The 17,991-nt window shown below is 40.2% G+C and overlaps 1 protein-coding gene across 1 annotated transcript in view; it reads left to right on the top strand.

Annotated features, from left to right (window-relative positions):
- The window catches only part of GRIN2A (glutamate ionotropic receptor NMDA type subunit 2A), a 181,857-nt gene that overhangs the window by 153,487 nt on the left and 10,379 nt on the right, over positions 1–17,991 (top strand). Inside the window, exons 11-12 of the mRNA XM_058422576.1 lie at positions 21–181; positions 13,389–13,576. Of these exons, the coding sequence (XP_058278559.1) occupies positions 21–181; positions 13,389–13,576 (349 nt within the window). The remainder of the gene's footprint in view (positions 1–20; positions 182–13,388; positions 13,577–17,991) is intronic.

The following is a 17,991-nucleotide window of genomic DNA, read 5'->3' as shown; positions in this document are numbered from 1 at the left end:
CTTATCCCCTTTATCTCCAGTTTCAAAGGCCACACGATTATTCTCCTCCTTTCCGGTTTGGAACAGTCCCAAATGGAAGCACTGAGAGGAATATCAGAAACAACTACCCTGATATGCACCTTTACATGACCAAGTTTAACCAGAAAGGAGTTGAAGATGCCTTGGTCAGCTTGAAAACTGGGTGAGTTTTTTCTTATGATTTTTAAAGACTGCTGTAAACTTTTCAGTAACAGAGAACTATTGATCTGTACTCACTGTGATACTGAACAGACTGATGTCAGGCTGCTGTGTAGTACATGCTGCTTTTTTTTCCAACTGCGCTGTACAGTTATAAAGAAGGAAAATGATTGATTGTGATTTCTATGGCTGTTTTAAAATTACATGGTAGCTTCAATGTCCTATGAGAAGTAGTTTCAAAGAGCAGAATTAATATTTCTTAAATTTGAAGACAGTACAGTCTCTTGTTATTTTTGCAGTACTGCCTAATCCTGCTTCTGACAATCTTGGTAAATATTCTGGTAAATATTATTGTCCTTCTTTCTTAAGATCTGAGATTTAGACTTGAGTGCCATCCGTCCTTTTTTTTTTTTTTTTTTCTGAAGTAGCCCAATCTGCCTGGTTGGACAAAGATACAAATTTCCATTCTTAATCCTCCAAAGGTATGAGAGTGACTCATTGCTCATATCATTATTTGTTTGGGTGGCAGAAATCTGTTAGCTCTAAACATTTAGGCTTGAGCACAACATGATTATATTTGTTAATATTACAGTAATAATAATTTCTCAATATAGGCTTTTTAGGTTTTGTTTTGAAGTGAGAAGTTACTTCAGTGGCTTTAAGTATATATATTCCAGGGGCTGTTTCAAGGAATATCTGCTGTTATTTATGGTGAACACAGGACACGTTTCTTCCTATACTAAAGTACCTTGTTACTTTTGTTCCTTTTTAGGGAACTGCTTACCCTTTTAGTTTTTACTCCCCTTCTGCCAAACCTGTATGGGAGTGTAATGTATTGGGCCTTGAAGTCCCAAAATCTTTCCTTAGGGTAAAGATTCCCTTCTTTAAAAAGTTATCCTTCCAACTGTTTCCTTCTCTTCTGTCTCCTTGCTGCTGTCTGGACTGTGTCTGCCCTCATTTCTCCAGGCATTCTCAGCTGGCACTTCCCAGGCCAGGTTTGTCCCATCCCAGGACAGATGGGTAGCATTGCATGAGATCAGCCTCACCCAGGGGCTTCCAGACTGCAGCTCCTGCTCTGACCGAGCCTGTGCAAGTTACATTTCCTGGGTGACAGCTGAATTATGCATTAGAGATAGACAGCTGGATCCTACCATTCCTGCTGGGAATTTTTGAAGGAGGAGATGTCCTGATTTCAGCCATTTTTAGGACTTGTTCTGTTGGATAGACAGTTTATTTAGGGGATATATACTGCTTGTACTTTTCATCAACCATTTGTGCTACTGAAAGCCCTGAAAAACTGCTGTTAGCTTGAAAATCAGGCCACTCGTCAGACACTTAAGTGTGAAAACGGGGGGGCCAACCTGACTGCAGGCTTGTTCAGGATGTTCACTAAAACTCAGGCTGGCTGCTCCTGGGCCCAGCTGATGGTCCTCCTCAAAAGCTTTGCTTCTTTTGACAGCATCAGCTATTCATTTTTGACAGATTCCTTTTCCCCTGCCGAAGTTTCTTTCCTCTTCTAAGTGATTTCTCTGTGTGGACGTCCCCAGGTGTCTGCCTTGCTCCCCTTGGCTGATATTTCTGTAGCAGGCGGTACAAATAAACTTCTGGGTCAGTACAAGTAAGTGCTGCCTCCAGCTGTGCTCCTTGGGATTTTGTCTGGTGGCACCTGCAGAGGGATTGAACAGCAGGGTGTCAGCTGCTTTCAGATTCATATTCTTCAAAAACAATTTTTCATTTATTCTGTCAAATTTTCTGTTCTTCAGCATCCAGAACTGTATCTTCTTTCTCTCCCCCCCTCATGATTTTGTTGACCAAATTCTTTCTCTCTTTCATGTAAAACTTGCCCTTTCATCTTTAACTAGACTTGATGAAGTCTAGTTGAGACATCTTTAACTTCCTTCCCTCCCTGATTCACTGGATTCCATGATATTTAGTACATCTAGAGTCTGTGTTTCCATGGTTCTTTTGAGGATGACTCATCTCTTCTTCCTCAAACTGCTTCTGCTTCCAAACAAATATATAATTTCTATTTTCCTCTTCAGTGTGTGTGTTCTGTTCACCTTATTACAGCTAATTTGTCTCTTTTCATCTTTGTCTCTTTCCAAAACTATTTCTGCACTTTATATATATATATATATATATATATATATATATATTTTTTTTTTTTTTCCCCATTCTCATCCTTAGGCATACAACAAGAAACTTTCCTTATGCATGCTAAGACTTTCTACTTCTGTACAGCTTTTTGAAAATTAAATATCTGATCATTTTAGTCATAGTCTATAGACTGAGAAGAAATTGAAAAGAATCTGGTTGAAAATTGCTGCTGAAAGTTAAGATAAATATGAGCTGTTTTATCGCTGAAGAGTGTTTGTATAACCTGTAGTTCCAAGCTCACTTTAAAAACTACTTTTGTGTAATTGAAGACATGAAGTTTAGTCCCTTCTAATTACTTTTGTATAGTGTTTGATTCTAATTTCAAGATAGAGCAAAAAATACCAGCAATGAAGCAATGCTTAATGACTGAATAATGCCATACGTGTGGCCCTTGTGATCTGAGTAGAATGAAATGATAAAGTAGCATCTTGTCACAGTTCAGTCTGGTTTTGCTGTATCTCAGAGAAAGTCTTTTGATCAACTTCAATTAGCATTAACATCTTGAGATGTACTGGAAGTATCTTGATCTTTGAGACCATTGTGTTTAATACATAACGTTACTGAGTTGAACTGGAAGGAGAAAGCAGGAAGAAGACAAACATAAAATTTCAGATGCACAGATTTCTGAAAACAAATTAAAACCCAAACTGCTGTGTTTTTTTCTTTTTCTTTTTTTTTTGAAATCTTTCTTTCAAGAAATGGAAAATCAGCTGCTTCAGTCCACTTGCTAATGTGGCCAGAAAAAAGTCTTGAGGAGGGGACAAATATGGACAGAAATATGTATAAAATAAATGGTATTCCTGCCTTTATTTCCTGGTCAGGTGTAAGGGTTAGATAAGACTTGTGTTGGAGCATTGCTGTACATGCAGAGGTGAGTGTGCACACGTCTGTGTCTGGGAAGCCTTGAAAGCATACCCAGCCCCTTTCTGGTTTCACCTTTGAGAGGTGAAGCTGGTACTGTATCAGAAATTAACGTACAAGGAAAGCATCTGCCTTTGTTTTAATTAGAACAGGCAACTTCACTGCATGGGCAATAGGCTTGGACCTATCTCGTTCAATTAGCATCAAAAATGTTTGAGATCATCGCCTGGGAAACGCTACAAATCAAAGTGGAAATGAGATTTTTGTGTTAGTCTGACATTGACATTATACGTGCTCCCTCAGGTGAATCCCCGTAGGGAATTCACTGCAGCTTATTCATGGAGGCTTGTTGCCATCAGGAGTGAAGGCAAAGTTATCAGCTTTACTGGTTTTTCCTCTTTGGTACAAAATCAACTTTGTTTCTAAAAAGATCTTAGAAAAAATCTGTAAAGACTCAGTAATATCAATCTCTTGTCACTAGAGTCTTATTTCTGAGATTCACAGATGTGAATCAGGAAGCTGATGAAACACCATTTGAACAACATCAGAACTTTATTAATTAAATGTGTCAATTTGCAGCCTGGCCTATTAAAAAGGAAGATCTTGTTACTGAAGTACTACTTAACAATTTTCAAAATGGCAAAATATTGTCCCTCCTTCAATGCAGTTCGCTGCTGAAGGCAATCTTGATCTTTTAAGCTTGTCAAAAAGTGTACTTGTGTTTTTCACTAAATTTCATGCATTTAAGGGATCAGGTGGTCCACATGTGCTGTGCTACGTGCAGAGCTTGGGGATTGTTCCTTAGGCAGGATGAAGCAGCTCAGGGCTTCTGTAGGTTTTGTTCCTTAATGAGAACAGAAATGGCAGTTGTTGCCCTGAGCATTACTCCCAAGAGCAGAGTCTGGAAGGCTTTAGCTAATGTGTTCTCTGCCAGAGCTGTGGAGGCTCCTCTGAGCTCTTGAGATGTTTATTGATCAAATACAGCCTTAAAAATGCATCACAAGCATTTCTGTCCATGCTGCATGTAATTGATCTACATTTCTAGAGCCCTCTGTACCAGGGAGACAGATCCTATTGACTGTGCTTCTTGAAGAGAGAATAAGTTCCCAAATAGGAAGTCATTAATTGTTGTGTTATGTTTGCAGTGGCTGTTTGGGTGTGCTTCCTTCTGCTTGCCTGGCTATATTATTCCTGAAGAGATTATAGTTAAGGAATACCATCTTTTTGCAGGCAAAGCTACATTCCAGTTGCAGTTCTCAGGTATGGGTTGTATGAGCTCGTAGCTCTTGAGTTTGCATGCAGCGTTTCTATTTGCGGCTGTAAAACTGTCAAGAGGAGAAATTGCAATGGCAGTAAGTGGAAATGCATTTCATGTTGTCACCTTTGCCCCAGCACATCTACAGTGGCATATAGTCTGAGATTTAACTGCTAATGGCTGAAATGAGAAAATTTAATTGGGGGAGGTTCTTTTTACTGTAGGGATAAAATGGGAAATGCTTGCTTGCCTGTTGTCCATCACTTACTTCCAAGGGAGCTGCAGGAGTGAATCCCTGGTGTTGCCCAGGCAAGCAGCCCCGTGTGCAGCTGCAGATCCCCTGGCTGTCGTGAGTGCTTTGCAGCTTTTATTGCCAGCCACAGCTCTGACTGTGTGTTCAGGGATTTGATGCTAAAGTTTACTTGGGACTTCATCTGCCTTTCCTGTTAAAGACAGCAATGCTTGTGTTGATACACATCAGTTGAATACCTTATTCCCACGTCCTCTCTGACATGCTGATGGAATTACAGAGCCGCTTGGAAAGGCTGCTGTGGTGGCAGCGTGTCTGCACTGCCTCATCTCTGCTGGGTTATCAGATGTGAAGGGTTACATCCCTATGATTTATGAGCTGCCCCTGAGGAGCTGCTCTCGGCCTGCAGGCTGTCCTGAGCTGTCACTTTGACAGGGACACGTGGTGGTTGTATCCTCAGCATCCTTTAATGACAAGTTATAATGCCAGCAGAAACACCTGGAAGCATCGAACTGAGCAGTGCAAATGGCATGAGGAGTTATTTCCTCCCTGCAAGCCCACTCTCCATGTGAAAAGAACATGATTATTAACATGTTTTATAGAATCTCATGGCACTAAGCAGAGAGAGTGCAGGAGAAGACCCCAGAAGGCTCCAATGGCCTTTCAACCCCATCTGTGAGTTTATTGGCATGAACTGGATTTTTGTAGTTCTCACAGTGATTATAAATTACCCAATTCACAGCTTCACACACACTGTTATTTGTTGAACAAATACAACCAGGTCAGAGGCTGAGCTGGCAGCTTCTGCACTGGGGCACAGGCATAACCAGGAGGCAAACATCCCTGTTTCCGTCAGCTGCAGCACAGTTGGGATTGTGCCCAGCAGGTCCTACTGCTAATTAGGACTGCCAATTAAAGCACCCATGTGCCTAAAGTTAAAATCAACCCCAACTTGTCTTTTAGGCAGCCAGCTGACATCTCTCCACTTCAATGCAAACCAAATTGTAATATTTTCATTTTATTTTTACAGAAAAATTGTCATCAAAATTTTCACCGGAGGAAAAACTTCCTAGTTTTTGTTCTTTCTGTGGTTCATATCTTTTCACCTCAAAAGAAGAGGGAAAGCTGTGAGAGAAGTCTGTTTGAAAGAAAAATATCTATTTTAATTTTTCATTAAAAGCACAAATTCTTCATTGTTCTCATGGGGATACAATAGCAGCCTACAGCAAGAACACACAGAAATGTCCAAATTTTTAAGAATTTACCAGGGATGGTTAACTCTGAGGAGTGTTTGAGGGAGGAAGGAAAAGGCCTGTAGGCAGCATGAGATATCTGTAGTCATAATTTATTGCTTGCAACCCTCCAGGATATCTGTTATGATACATGAAGAGAGAGCAGCATGTAGGGGTGCCCTCATCATATAAACACAGGGGAAACATCTAAGTGAAGGAGCACTGGACAAAGATCCCAAACTACCTGGGAGAGCAGATGTTTGCAGGGCTCCAGGGTGTCTACTTATTACTATCAATTTTGACAGTAAGCACTAAATTATTGTACAAATACAAATACACTTTCCTTAGAACTGTCTGAAGGAGCTAAAATGTGAAAAACAGTTTCCTTCATGACCTCCTGTAAAAAAACATCTCTGCTAAAGAGTTTGGCCAGTTCAGGATTTTCTGTCCTCACTGACCAAGTTCAGACAACTTCTGCGATCAATAACTTCATTTAATTTGGCATCAGATGGCTGGGATAACTTAATTTCACTTTACATTATGATGCTTTCTGTGGTGCTTTAATCTAATATATGTTTCAGTGTTCCCTCTAATGTTCATTTTGGCATTGTGCTCTGCAGGGAATGATTTCCAATGGAAATTCCAGCTGTAGCCACACAAGCTAAGAATTGGAAAACGGGTTTGCAACTGGGCAAATGCTGTGTGTACCAGAGGGCTTCAGAGATGCGAAAACATTTAAATTTGCTGTTCCATCTAGGAACATTTTTCAAAGGGATCTCTTTACTCCAGTATAAATTCTTAAATCTAGTATCTTAAAAGAAATGTGTGCCTGAATGAGCACAGCTTTCCTGCTTTTACTGCTGAAGTGAGCAGAGTTCAGCACTACAAGCTTCCAGCACACATGTAACGACTCCTATGGAATTTCCACTCAACGGCAGGATTTTCTGGCATCAGTTTTTCTGATGGCCGATTCCTGTTCCCCCATAACGTGCTGTCCTTTCAGGAAATGCAGTTGTTCTCATATTCTTGCAATTCTTGCATTTTCGGGAATTTCTTCCTGGCCACAAGATTGCTTCTTTTGCAATTTTCTTTTAAAGAAAGAAAAACTAACAACTCTGTTTCTCCTGTCCACCTGATACATAGAAACTTGCCTCTAGGAAAAAAATGATTTATAGTAATTTATTTCCAAATCCCTTACTCAGTACCTGAGTGCTCTTCTGAAGTATTTTTGATTGGCTTTTTTTTTTTTTTAGGTTACTTGCTTTGTCTGCATTATAACTTTTTTTTAGGTAATGCTGTTACCTATCTAATATTGCTAAATATTGCATTTAACCTGGAAATAAAATGAACAGGTGGAAGCAGCTGTGTGCCATCTAACCCCTATTCTTTTCAGAAGCCGTTCTGAGTTTTTGTCTTCATTTCATTTGGGGTTGAGATCAGGTACTTGGTGAGCTCTGCTGAATTTATCCTTCAATATGCTATTGTAACTGGGACAATACCTTTAATCTAAAAATATATTCCCCCCACTCAGCTCTTCAAATTTTGTGTTTTGATAAACTGATGCGTTGCAAAAACTTCTTGGCTTGGCTTCTGAGATGTGAAGTGGGACAATCTTCCATTGTATAAATTAATCATAAAGGCACACTAAATTTTCCATTATTTTGTTGCTAAGGGAAATGTTACGGGGACTGGGAAGGTGTGTGGGCAGAGGGGTGGTGGATGGGAGCTCCTGTGAGTGAGGAGGGTGAATGTGCCCATTCAGGTAACCACAGCCAAGGGAGGTTCTCAGTGGATTTTCTGGCAGCTGGGATTGCCCTGACAGGCAAGGTGAAGCCTCCACAACCTCTCATGGTGGTGTTAATGTCTGTCAGAACCTGCTCTTTCAAATTTTTGTCTGTGTTCCTGTGCAAAGATGGCAGTGAGGATAGTTTGAGCTGGGAGAAAAGTTGAAAGCTTGTTCTGTGCTCATGAGTTCATCATTTAACTGGGTTATACTTTGCTGACCTGTGTTGTTGCAAGGGGTGGTTGTTCAGTTTTCCCCTAATGAACTGGCATTATCAAGATGTCAAGAAATCCACTCAGTGTGCGTGAAGTTCAGTTCTGTGAGGAGCCATTTGAATATGTACTGAAAGATAAAGTCACTGTTGGTGATGAAGTGCATCAGATAAGCTGAAATGCATTTTAGTCAAAAGTGTGCAAGAGAAATCAACAGTCCTTCATGTTAAAGGTTAAATATCTGCTTTTGCTCCAGCAGGATCAAAGTGTCACTTTAGTGACTTTCATGGAAGCCTCATCTTCAGAGCAGCATTCTTTCCCTTGGGTTTCTGTGTCACTCCATAGTGACCTTCCAGCACTGGATCCCCAGGACACAGAGAGACACAAATGATGCTGTCCCTCATTGTTCACTCTTGACACACTTTCTTTTATCCTTCTGTGGAGAAAGAAGGGATGAAATGAAAGTTTGTGATGTAAATCCATCAGATCTTACAGACAATATGTTTGTACTTGCTGCCTTCCCAACACTATTGATGATCTCTAAAAATATATGCTTAAATTTATTCCAACTTTAAGTGGACACTTTTTTTTCCTTTTTTCCTAATGTCATTGTGGCTCTAGAACTACTGAGCAGATTGGCATTTTAGATTTTTACTTCTCATTCCATCAAGAGAACAAAATCATTGAATGATCATGTTAGTTGGCTAAGGAAGCGAAGGAACATTTTTCATTTGTGTTATACTTGTATTATTAAGGGAGAAGTGACTAATAAAGTAGCATTTGCCTTGTCTTCCTTTTCAGTTTTCATCATAGGAACTTTATGAAAAGTTGTGCCAATAATAAAGGTGGAGAAAATTATAGGGAAGGGCTTTCAACTTTCCTGAAATTGCTTTCCTGTACCTTTTCCTCTAACTTAAATTTTCTCTATGCAGGCAATTTTGCATGTGTGCAGCAATGCTTGAGAATGAGTTTTCGCACTAGCTATTCTGATTTTTCAACTCCTATCCTTCTTGATGAATAATAAATGTTTAGTTATGGGACTGTCCACACTTGTTTTTCACATATCTCCCACTTCAAATTATTACATTTAGTAATGCCCATTTGGGTTTTTCTAGAACTATTCCAATTCATGATTTCATAACACCTCATGTTCTCTGATGCTGTCAGATAATATTCTCCCCACCCCCTTTCCCCTTGGTGCTTGCTCGGTGATGAAGGACATTTGCCTTTGTAGTCACTGTTATATAAATATTCCAAACTGTTTTTTTTTTCCTCCTAGCCAGGATTATTGCAGTAGTTCTGAGGAAGTTTTTGCTCAGATGAGTCACAGCTCTGTAGTTCTGCTCCCCTGCCCTGGCTGGAGGTGCCGGGCCTGCTTGACCAGTTCACGGCAGTTATGAGCCTCCTCTCGCATTTCCAGTTCTCTCTCAGCTCTCTAATACTTCTAAACCGTTTATTTAAACCCTCACAGTGTGACAAAGCTTTTCACTCCCTGGTGTGGCTGCACTGAGCTGACAAGTAAATTGTTCATTTGTACGTGACTGAGGCCTGCGGGAGGCTCTGCGCCGCTCTGGGAGCGTGGCCTGTGCTCGGCCTGTGGAAGCTGTTCTGCGCTGAGGGTGTAACCTCAACAGCAGCGCTCAGCTGTGCTGCACGCTGACGTTTTCCTGCCACAAGAATCAAGACCTGGGGCTTGCCAGTCTTTGTGGGAAGAACAGGGAGAGCCGGAGGTCCAGGCATCCCAGTCCTGTCTGGAGAATGACAAGGATGGGCTTCTGTGTCCAGCCTGGCTTTTCCATCAGAGCCCAGCAAAACAGCAGCTGTGGCTTTCCCCACGCAGCCACGGCAGGAAGGAAAGTCCTCTGTGTTCCCAGCAGCCTTCTGGCCTGCACACGTCCCTGCCTCGTCTTCCTCCAGGGCTGATCTCCCTGCCAGCTTTGCAAGCAGCTCAGAAAGGGTCACATTTTCGGATTAGCCCAGATCTTTCTGTCTCCATTTTTGGAAACACTAACTGAGAAGTGTTTATAGTTATCTGAAAGTTCTTAAAAATTTGGAATGCCAGAAATTCACCTCCTAGTGATGGAAGAGTTGGGTGCCCTAAAATCTGAGAGCTTCGCTTGGGGCTTGTTCCTCCCTGCCCACGCTGCAGGGGTACAGTGTGTTCTGGAGCTTGGCAGGAACAGTACTTCTGTAATCAGCACACGATGAAGAGATGATTAAGCCTTGAGAGGTTATAAGAGTTATGTTGGAAATGCAGAAAATATATTCTGAATATAAGTTTGTATTTGTGGACACCAAGAGTTTTTCCAGGCAACCAATTTTTGATTTACAGTAAGACATTGGGCAGCGACTGACAGGAGAACCTTCAGCTCTCAGCATCTGTCAGTAAAGTACCTCATGTTTTTAAATTGATTTGTGTAATGGGATTTGTTGTGACCTTATAGAACTGGTTTAGAAAAAGTCCTCAAAAGTAGAGCCTTCTGCATCCTCAGAACCTGTTCCATGTGTGAGCACTGCACTGCTCACAGACTCCTGGGAAACTGGGGAGGTGCTTCCACATTGAAAGAGTGGAACTCTGACTGTGCTTTGTCTCTCTCTCCCAAGGTTTTATTACAGTGCTCAGTAACTAAGGAGGCAAGCCACATGTGAAGAGTGTAGTTTCTGAGGTAGCACGAAGCTTTTGCCCTAGGGTCTTTAGCAAAGAGATCTTTTTCCTTTGTATTTCTGACTGAGACTGTTTTGACAGAAGAATAGCTGACTCTTTATATTTTCTCTGTGTTTAACAGCATGTGTTTTATGTGCTTGCATTGCAAAACTATAAATCCCAGAATAAACAGACGACAAATTCCAGAGTGTGTTTTAAGTTGTCTGCTTGCAGCAGTGTCTGTACCTGTGGAGAGAGCAACACCTCCCAATCCCTGAGCCATGAGCATCCTCCAAGAGGGGAAGAGTCCTTCCCTCCCCACAGATAACTGCAGATATCAGCATCTGAGGCTGGGCTGTATTGATTTTGGTAATTGTCTGCTGTACATCAGAAAAGCTACAATATCCTGAGGGTACAGCAAGCAGGTTTGTGGGGTTTTTTTCCACTCTGAGCGTATCCAAAGGACATAGATTTTTGGTTTTACTCTCTGTACAAGCAAAGATTGTCTCTGAAGTGCTGCATCAAAGCCCATCATTTAAAAAATTCTGATCTTATGTTGAGGGCGGCAGGTTTGGGCAATACCCCAGCATCCTCTTAGCTCTTTCCAGTTTAATTACCCCCAGTGCCAGGTAGCCATCCATGTTTTATTTATGGATTGAATTTTTGACATTGCCTACCAGGTGTTTAGTGATTTTCTGCATATTAAGTGATCCGTTTAAAGGAAGGAGGAAACCAGATTTTGAGCACTGGTTGAGCTAATCTGACTTCTAAACTGAAGGTTGCACAAACTGAATTTTAGCGAAGAGGGGAAAAGCTAAAGAACTGGAGGCTCAACTACTTTTTTAATCGTTGCATGTACCACCTCTACTCTGAATTAACCACTAAATTTCAATTAGATGAATGGTCACTGTTGGGATAAATATCCTTGAAAGAAAGCAATAAAGAACAGTAATTAGTGAGAGGAACTTCACTTTTTCATGACAGCAGACAAATCCAACCACTTCATTCTCTCCTGGTATTCCTGGTATTCCTCTTGGTATTCTATCTTGGTGAGATAGACACAGGTTTCTTTAGTGCCACATTTTTGGGATCTGATTTAGAGTTCTGAAAAAGGTAGGGCTCTGCTGATTTTGATTATTTATGAATAAATTTCGAATTATGATATGCATGAAAGCTTGTTGGGCATTTTTTTCTGTCAGTAGTCAAAATATGATATTTCTAGGTCTTGCTCCATTCTGTGGGTATAAATGAAAAGTTTTATCAACATAAACTGATTTAGGCTTAGTAGCAAGCGTGACTCCAAAACTTCATAGCAACAGAATTCACAACTGGTGCATCTTGATATAATGTAATTGAAGCTGATGCTGTTGTACCTGTTTGTGCCACAATACGTTTATTTTTATAGCTGCCTTTCCATGGAGACAGGCCCCAACTGTTGGTGGGCAGTGTTGTGCCAGGCTGTCAGCTGCAGCCCATCAGATGGTTTCAGCAATGCTGCACAGATGCTCTGTGGCTCTGCAGAGGCTCAGCAGGCAGAGCTGGCAGTGCCTGGGGCTGCACAGCCTGTGGGGGTGGCAGGCTGGATTCCCCCACACCATCCAGCAAAGCCAATTGAGTGGCCGTGTCCTTCCTGCTCCTCTGACTTCCTAGGGGATGCACAGAGATGCTGGGAAGGGAGGGTGGGTTATTGGAATGGAATGCCTTTGGTTTCGTGTGTCACTCAGGTCAGGCTGGAGCCGAGGCCCCAACAGCTATTTCCTCTTGCTGTTATAGGCTGCAGCTCTTGTGCAAGTAGTAAAAATCTTAAAAGGTTTTGGCTGCAGATGAGCGCAGTAATGCAAAATAAGGTTTTATCTGTTTCTTTTTGAGGTTTGCATATTAATTTCTGGCAGTATAAGAATGCTTTTTCTTTGTCTGGGATCTGCTGCTGTCAAGTAATTGTCCTTCCAAATGTCCTCCTCTTCTTGTATGTGCATTTTCACTGCCTTCATTTGTGAAATATCTATGCACCTGCATTCTAACTTGCTTTACAGCGCTTCTGAGAAGGTATCCCTGGAGGACATTGCTTCTTGTCCTTTCTTTACTAAATTTGTTTCCTGCTCCTTTTTTGTTCCCTATATTCTTTAGAGAATGGATTATCCCATTCTTCCATTTTTAGGTAGGTAGGGTAAAAGGCTTAAACTTTTTTACAAGTTACTTTCCTCCTGCTGTGCTCCAGATACACAAATAGTATGTTTGGAACTGTGAATCATAAAGAAATATTTTCTATCATATTTGAGTGGGATTTAGGTAGCTCTATGAGATATGCTCCAGTATCTTCCTTTGTCTTACCAAGGACTTTACTTCCACCTTCACTGTTTATTCTTGGAAAGAGAAGTAAAACAAGGGTGTGTATATAAAACTGGTGAAGATTTTCAATCTCCTTCAGTATTTTAAATAAACTAATTTTCTATTGTTGTTTCAATTCTAAGTTCTTTGTTGTCATTTCTGTTGGTTTTGGAGATCATTTTGCATCTCAAGGTATTTGTTATCCATACTGAGAGCAAAGGTACCAGGGCGAGACATTTTGTAGATTGATTTCTCCTGCTCAGTATTTTTTAACAGCATCTCTTAAAATAGAAATGCAAAACTATGTGTCCTACTTTCCCCTCACTAAAATAGATGCCTTTTGTTAATTTTAGATACAGCAGAGCAGGATATGTAATTAATGATATCAAAGAATCCATATTGTATTCAACAGGGTCCTAACATCAAGGACAAAAGAATTCTGACAACAGCTGTCCCTAATGATTTGGTTTGTAAAATATTTTATTTCAGGAAGTTGGATGCTTTCATCTACGATGCAGCGGTGCTGAATTACAAGGCTGGAAGAGATGAAGGCTGCAAACTTGTCACAATAGGCAGCGGGTACATCTTTGCCACTACTGGCTATGGGATTGCTCTCCAGAAAGGATCACCTTGGAAGAGACAAATTGATCTCGCCCTCCTTCAGTTTGTGGGAGATGGTAGGAACCAAGCTTTTTTCCTTTCTTTTCTTCCTCTATGAGTGCGCAGTTAAGTCAATTTTAGGAGCTATGAGCCTGCTAGTACTGTTCTCTTGAAGTTTTTAAAATTAAAAAAAAAAGGTAAACCAAAGCAAAATTACTTCTTGGCGCTGAGACAGGACTTCTCTTCCACTCAATTCTAACTCACCTCACCACCAGCCTCTATTTTCAGAAAGTGTTTTCATATACATCACGAAGTAAAGCTGGCCTAAGTGTTGGAGAGTGTTTATACATTTATTTATTTCCTTTATTTTTATAGTCTCTGAGCAATTCCTTTGTAGATGAGTTTCATCTTTCAATATGAGTGTTCTGCTATTAAAAAGTGTTTAGTTCAGTTCTGAACCGATGTGAGTGGTCTCTAATCTAGGATGGATTCATTTAAACTTCTGGTAAAAGAATGCCTATGAAATCAAATGAAGGGTGACTTGTTTCATTGTACTTCAAACAAATATTTTTCATTTTAACACAAAATAGAAGAACTCTAGGTCCTCTTGGCAGTTCTGCCCTGCAGGAGAAAACTTGCTGCACATCTCTGATATATTTGAAAACAGAAATGATGACTCAGTCTTCACAGAGGGTATGAACTCCTTTTTGAGTCTAGAAAACTTCGTGTTTCACCTGTGCAAGCAAATAGAAATATGGGAATTAAAGTTTTTCTTCGGTATCACTGATTAAATCCTCTATCAGATTGGAATATGGTGCATATTACATAATCTTTATTTTGGGATTTTTTACATAGATGTGTGTCTTGACTTTGCATTTCTCTATCAGTGAAAGAGAGGGCTTTATCAAAAGATAAATACAGGCTTAATGTCACCAATAACAAGCAGTTGAGGGTAAGAATGGTGAATTTCAGTGTAATAGGAAGGGCAGAGAGCAGGACTTAGCATAGTGGCCTCCTGTTCCATAAACCCCAGGACATTAATTTTCATGGGGCTGACAATGAGTGTGTTAGTCTTCCAGCACATGGATTTTACTCCTATGATAACACTAAACAACTGGAAGAGGTGTCATCATCACAAATGATGCATTTTGTCTGGTGTATATATGGAAGTAATAGTGTCATCATATGCCTCTTTTGGATTTGGAGAGGCTCATGAAAGAAACCTCACTTGGGTGAAGGAATGACTAGAAGACTTGCAATGGCTGCCTTTCAAACTTTCACATATTCTTGAATATTATTTTCTGTTTGTGTAATGCTGTTAAGAATTATTAGGCACTATAACTCTGAGTCATTTTTAAATGAGGAATTTGAATCAGAGAAGTTGAATTATTGGTCCCATACTAAAGAATAAAAAGCTTCTGTAGCCTGAAGGAGGATCTGAGTTGTCTTTTTCAGTGTGGGCTAACCCCTCTAGATGTAGCCAGAGCAACACTTGGGTTTTCATTCCTTTCACTTTGCATTTCCTTCATGCTTACTCCTTCAGCATTTTTGATACTTCTCATCCAACACAAAAAATTAAATCACAGAGAAAGAAAATAAATGAAATAGAAGGGAAAGCGCTTGAAGCTATTTAAGAAAAAGCTCATCAAAATACTGGAGGTGCTGCATTTTTATGCTTCACTTTGAATATCAGGTACAAAACAAAGTGGGTTGGGAGCAAAGTGTGAAAAGTCTTACCCTATGTTTACATTTGACCTGTGGACTTTCATAGCATACAAATGCTTATACCTTTAAGCCATTTTTAGTTGCTTAAAATAATATGAATGACTTGTCTACAAAACTCAATATTGTAACTTACAGAATAGCAATAGATACAGGGAACACCCAGGTGAATGAAACCTCATTATGAAATGTGTGCGCCCTTGCTCATCTTGCCCGGAAGATAAGCAAACCAAGGGAATTGTGAATACATTTGTGGGGTTTTTTTCATTACCGGTAGAAGTTACTCTGAACAATCCAGGAACGCTAAAACATTTATTTTCTCTTGTGAAGGTTCTCTAAATTTGTTCAGAAAATGGTGTGGGCTCTAGTAAAGAATAGTAGTTGGACATACATGATGTGTAGAAATTATTGCAGTTATGTTTCTTTTAGTCCCAGAACTGTTTGATACCATGTCTCACTTTATTGTCTCACAGGTTTAGATGACCAGGAAAAAAAACTCCAACTACCATTGCATTTCCACCAAATGTGGGGAAAAAAAAGAAAAAAAGTCAACAAAAAAGCCCTAATAATGAAATTTCTTCTATTGAGTTACAAAGTACATTGCAGGTGAACTGGAACTAAACACCAGGAAATTAAATTTGAAGAGTAATTGCCCAGAACTAGCTCGACCTGATTTTGTAATCCATGTCTAACTTCAGTAGTTCGATGGATAATCTTTTTAGCTGTGAACTTGCATAACTGTTTTGGTGAACTAGAAGGGATGAGCCCAGAGTTCAGACCAACATCACTTTGCTGTATCACTAAAAATCTCTTTGAAGTTCTCTAGACTAAAAGCAAGTATGGTTGGGGGGTGTGTTTCATCCTAGGAGTGTACTCCTGGGAAAGCCTCAGTGGAGCCTGAATGAGGTTGTTTAAATAAATAGGCAAACACAAATGAAGGCAGAAATCTTCTTTCACATGTATCACTTCCGTAGAATATATTATTCTCAAAAACTTAGCCTGTAAAACAGCAGAGCCCCAAGAAGCATTGAATTATTCTTCAGTATGTGTAATAGGGCATTCATCAGGGTATGGAATAATTTCAGTGAATGATTGTAAACCTAATGAGTTCCATAACTATAAGAAAAACATCTTCTAATGAGTTCAACAAACACAATTGCTTTATGTGAATAATATGTTAATAAGAGGAAAAGCCTTTTTTGATCTATACTTTGGATATATGCTATATACTTGGATAAATACTGTATACTTGGATAAGACTAAGTAATTTGTGTAAAAGTGTATCTGATTGCACGTACAAAAAGCCATGATCTCATCTCTTTTTTACATTTACCCAGCACTGAAATGGCCTTTTGAAATGTATTTTAGCACTTCCAATTTCCTCTGCACGTGTTTTTCTCCTGTGATTTTTCTCCTTTGATTTTTTCTTTACTTCTCATTCTCCTATCTAAGCCAGTTCGCTTAGACATTGAAATGATTTTTTTGTGCAGTGGATAGGAACCTCTTCCCTCTTCCTTGCTGATGTAAAACATCCAACTGAAGAATTAATTGGTTGTTCATGCAGGGGCATCTTTTCACTTCTCAAAGCATGATGCTGTTCCTGCATTAAAGACAATGACTTTTAACCCTCTTTTTGATCAGGTTGGCCCTGGGAAAAAAGTTAACTAAATACAGAGGGGTGTAGGCTTGCGTTAAGGAAAACTTCAAGCTCTAGCTGGGTGGTTTATCTATGTTTCTACATGAATACTGTTCCCATCCCGAGGATGGTTCTGCTGGGTGGACCAATCACACTGACAATTATCAACCACACTGTGGGTGCAGTTCTGAAGTCTCAGTGTAAGGAAGCAGGCTACAAGATGGCAAATTTGTTACTCTAACAAAGAGGAAAAGAGATGGAGGAAAGAAGGATGGGAATGAGTTGCTGAAGAGTTTAAAGAATAGCCACTTAATTGTCTCAAAAGTATAATTATGCTCAAAAGATTTCATTCCTTGGTCTGTGAAAGTTCACATACATATCCCTGCTCATGGGAAGGTGAGATGAGTAAGCAGTTGTTAGTATAAGATGAATTGCTTTGGAACTCTGAATCTTTTTAACAGAAACAGTTCAGAGTTGCTTTTTCTTGTGTAAGGGATACGAGTGAAGTGCATTGCTAGTGAATTTCTGGCTTTGTTCATCTTGCTATCTGTACAGCACATCTTATTATCTGCAAAAGCTTTGAGCTGATGATTAGCATCTGCAGCTTTGTTTAAGATAGTTGATCATTGGGATGATTCTCTAAAGCCCAGTGGTGGTTGTGCTGCTTTTTTTGTCTTGCTGTGGTCACAAGATGAAACTTCCATTGTTTTTTAACAGAAGTAAAAATATTTCTACTGAGACACAGAATTTCAATCTTCTGTTGAGAAATAGAAGCACCCAGGAGTTCAGAAGCAACTAAAATGATACGGCTGCTAAGAAACAGCACTATCATTTTGTTTGGATCTTCCGCCCACAGCCACAGGAATGTGTCAGAACAGAAATGCCGTGAGCTGAGGAATCGCATGATCCGTGCTTTGATTTCTTTTCTGTACCTCTGTAGGAGCAGCTGGGCAGGCTGACATCCCCAGCAGCAGCGTGGTACCTGGCTGCTGTCACTGCTGTGTGCACACAACTCTGCCAGCAGTGGGCTGAGGGCTCAGGCAGCTCTGGATGCAGCTTTTGGGAGGGCACCCATGCTCCTTCAGCTCCCATAGCAGGAACTTTAGGGCAGCTGTCTGCAGGCCCAGGGGTTGC

Source organism: Hirundo rustica, chromosome 15 (assembly GCF_015227805.2).
Source record: "Hirundo rustica isolate bHirRus1 chromosome 15, bHirRus1.pri.v3, whole genome shotgun sequence".
NCBI classification, from domain to species: domain Eukaryota; kingdom Metazoa; phylum Chordata; class Aves; order Passeriformes; family Hirundinidae; genus Hirundo; species Hirundo rustica.
The sequence above is the reverse complement of the archived record's forward strand: the minus strand, read 5'-3'. Positions and strand labels throughout refer to the sequence as shown.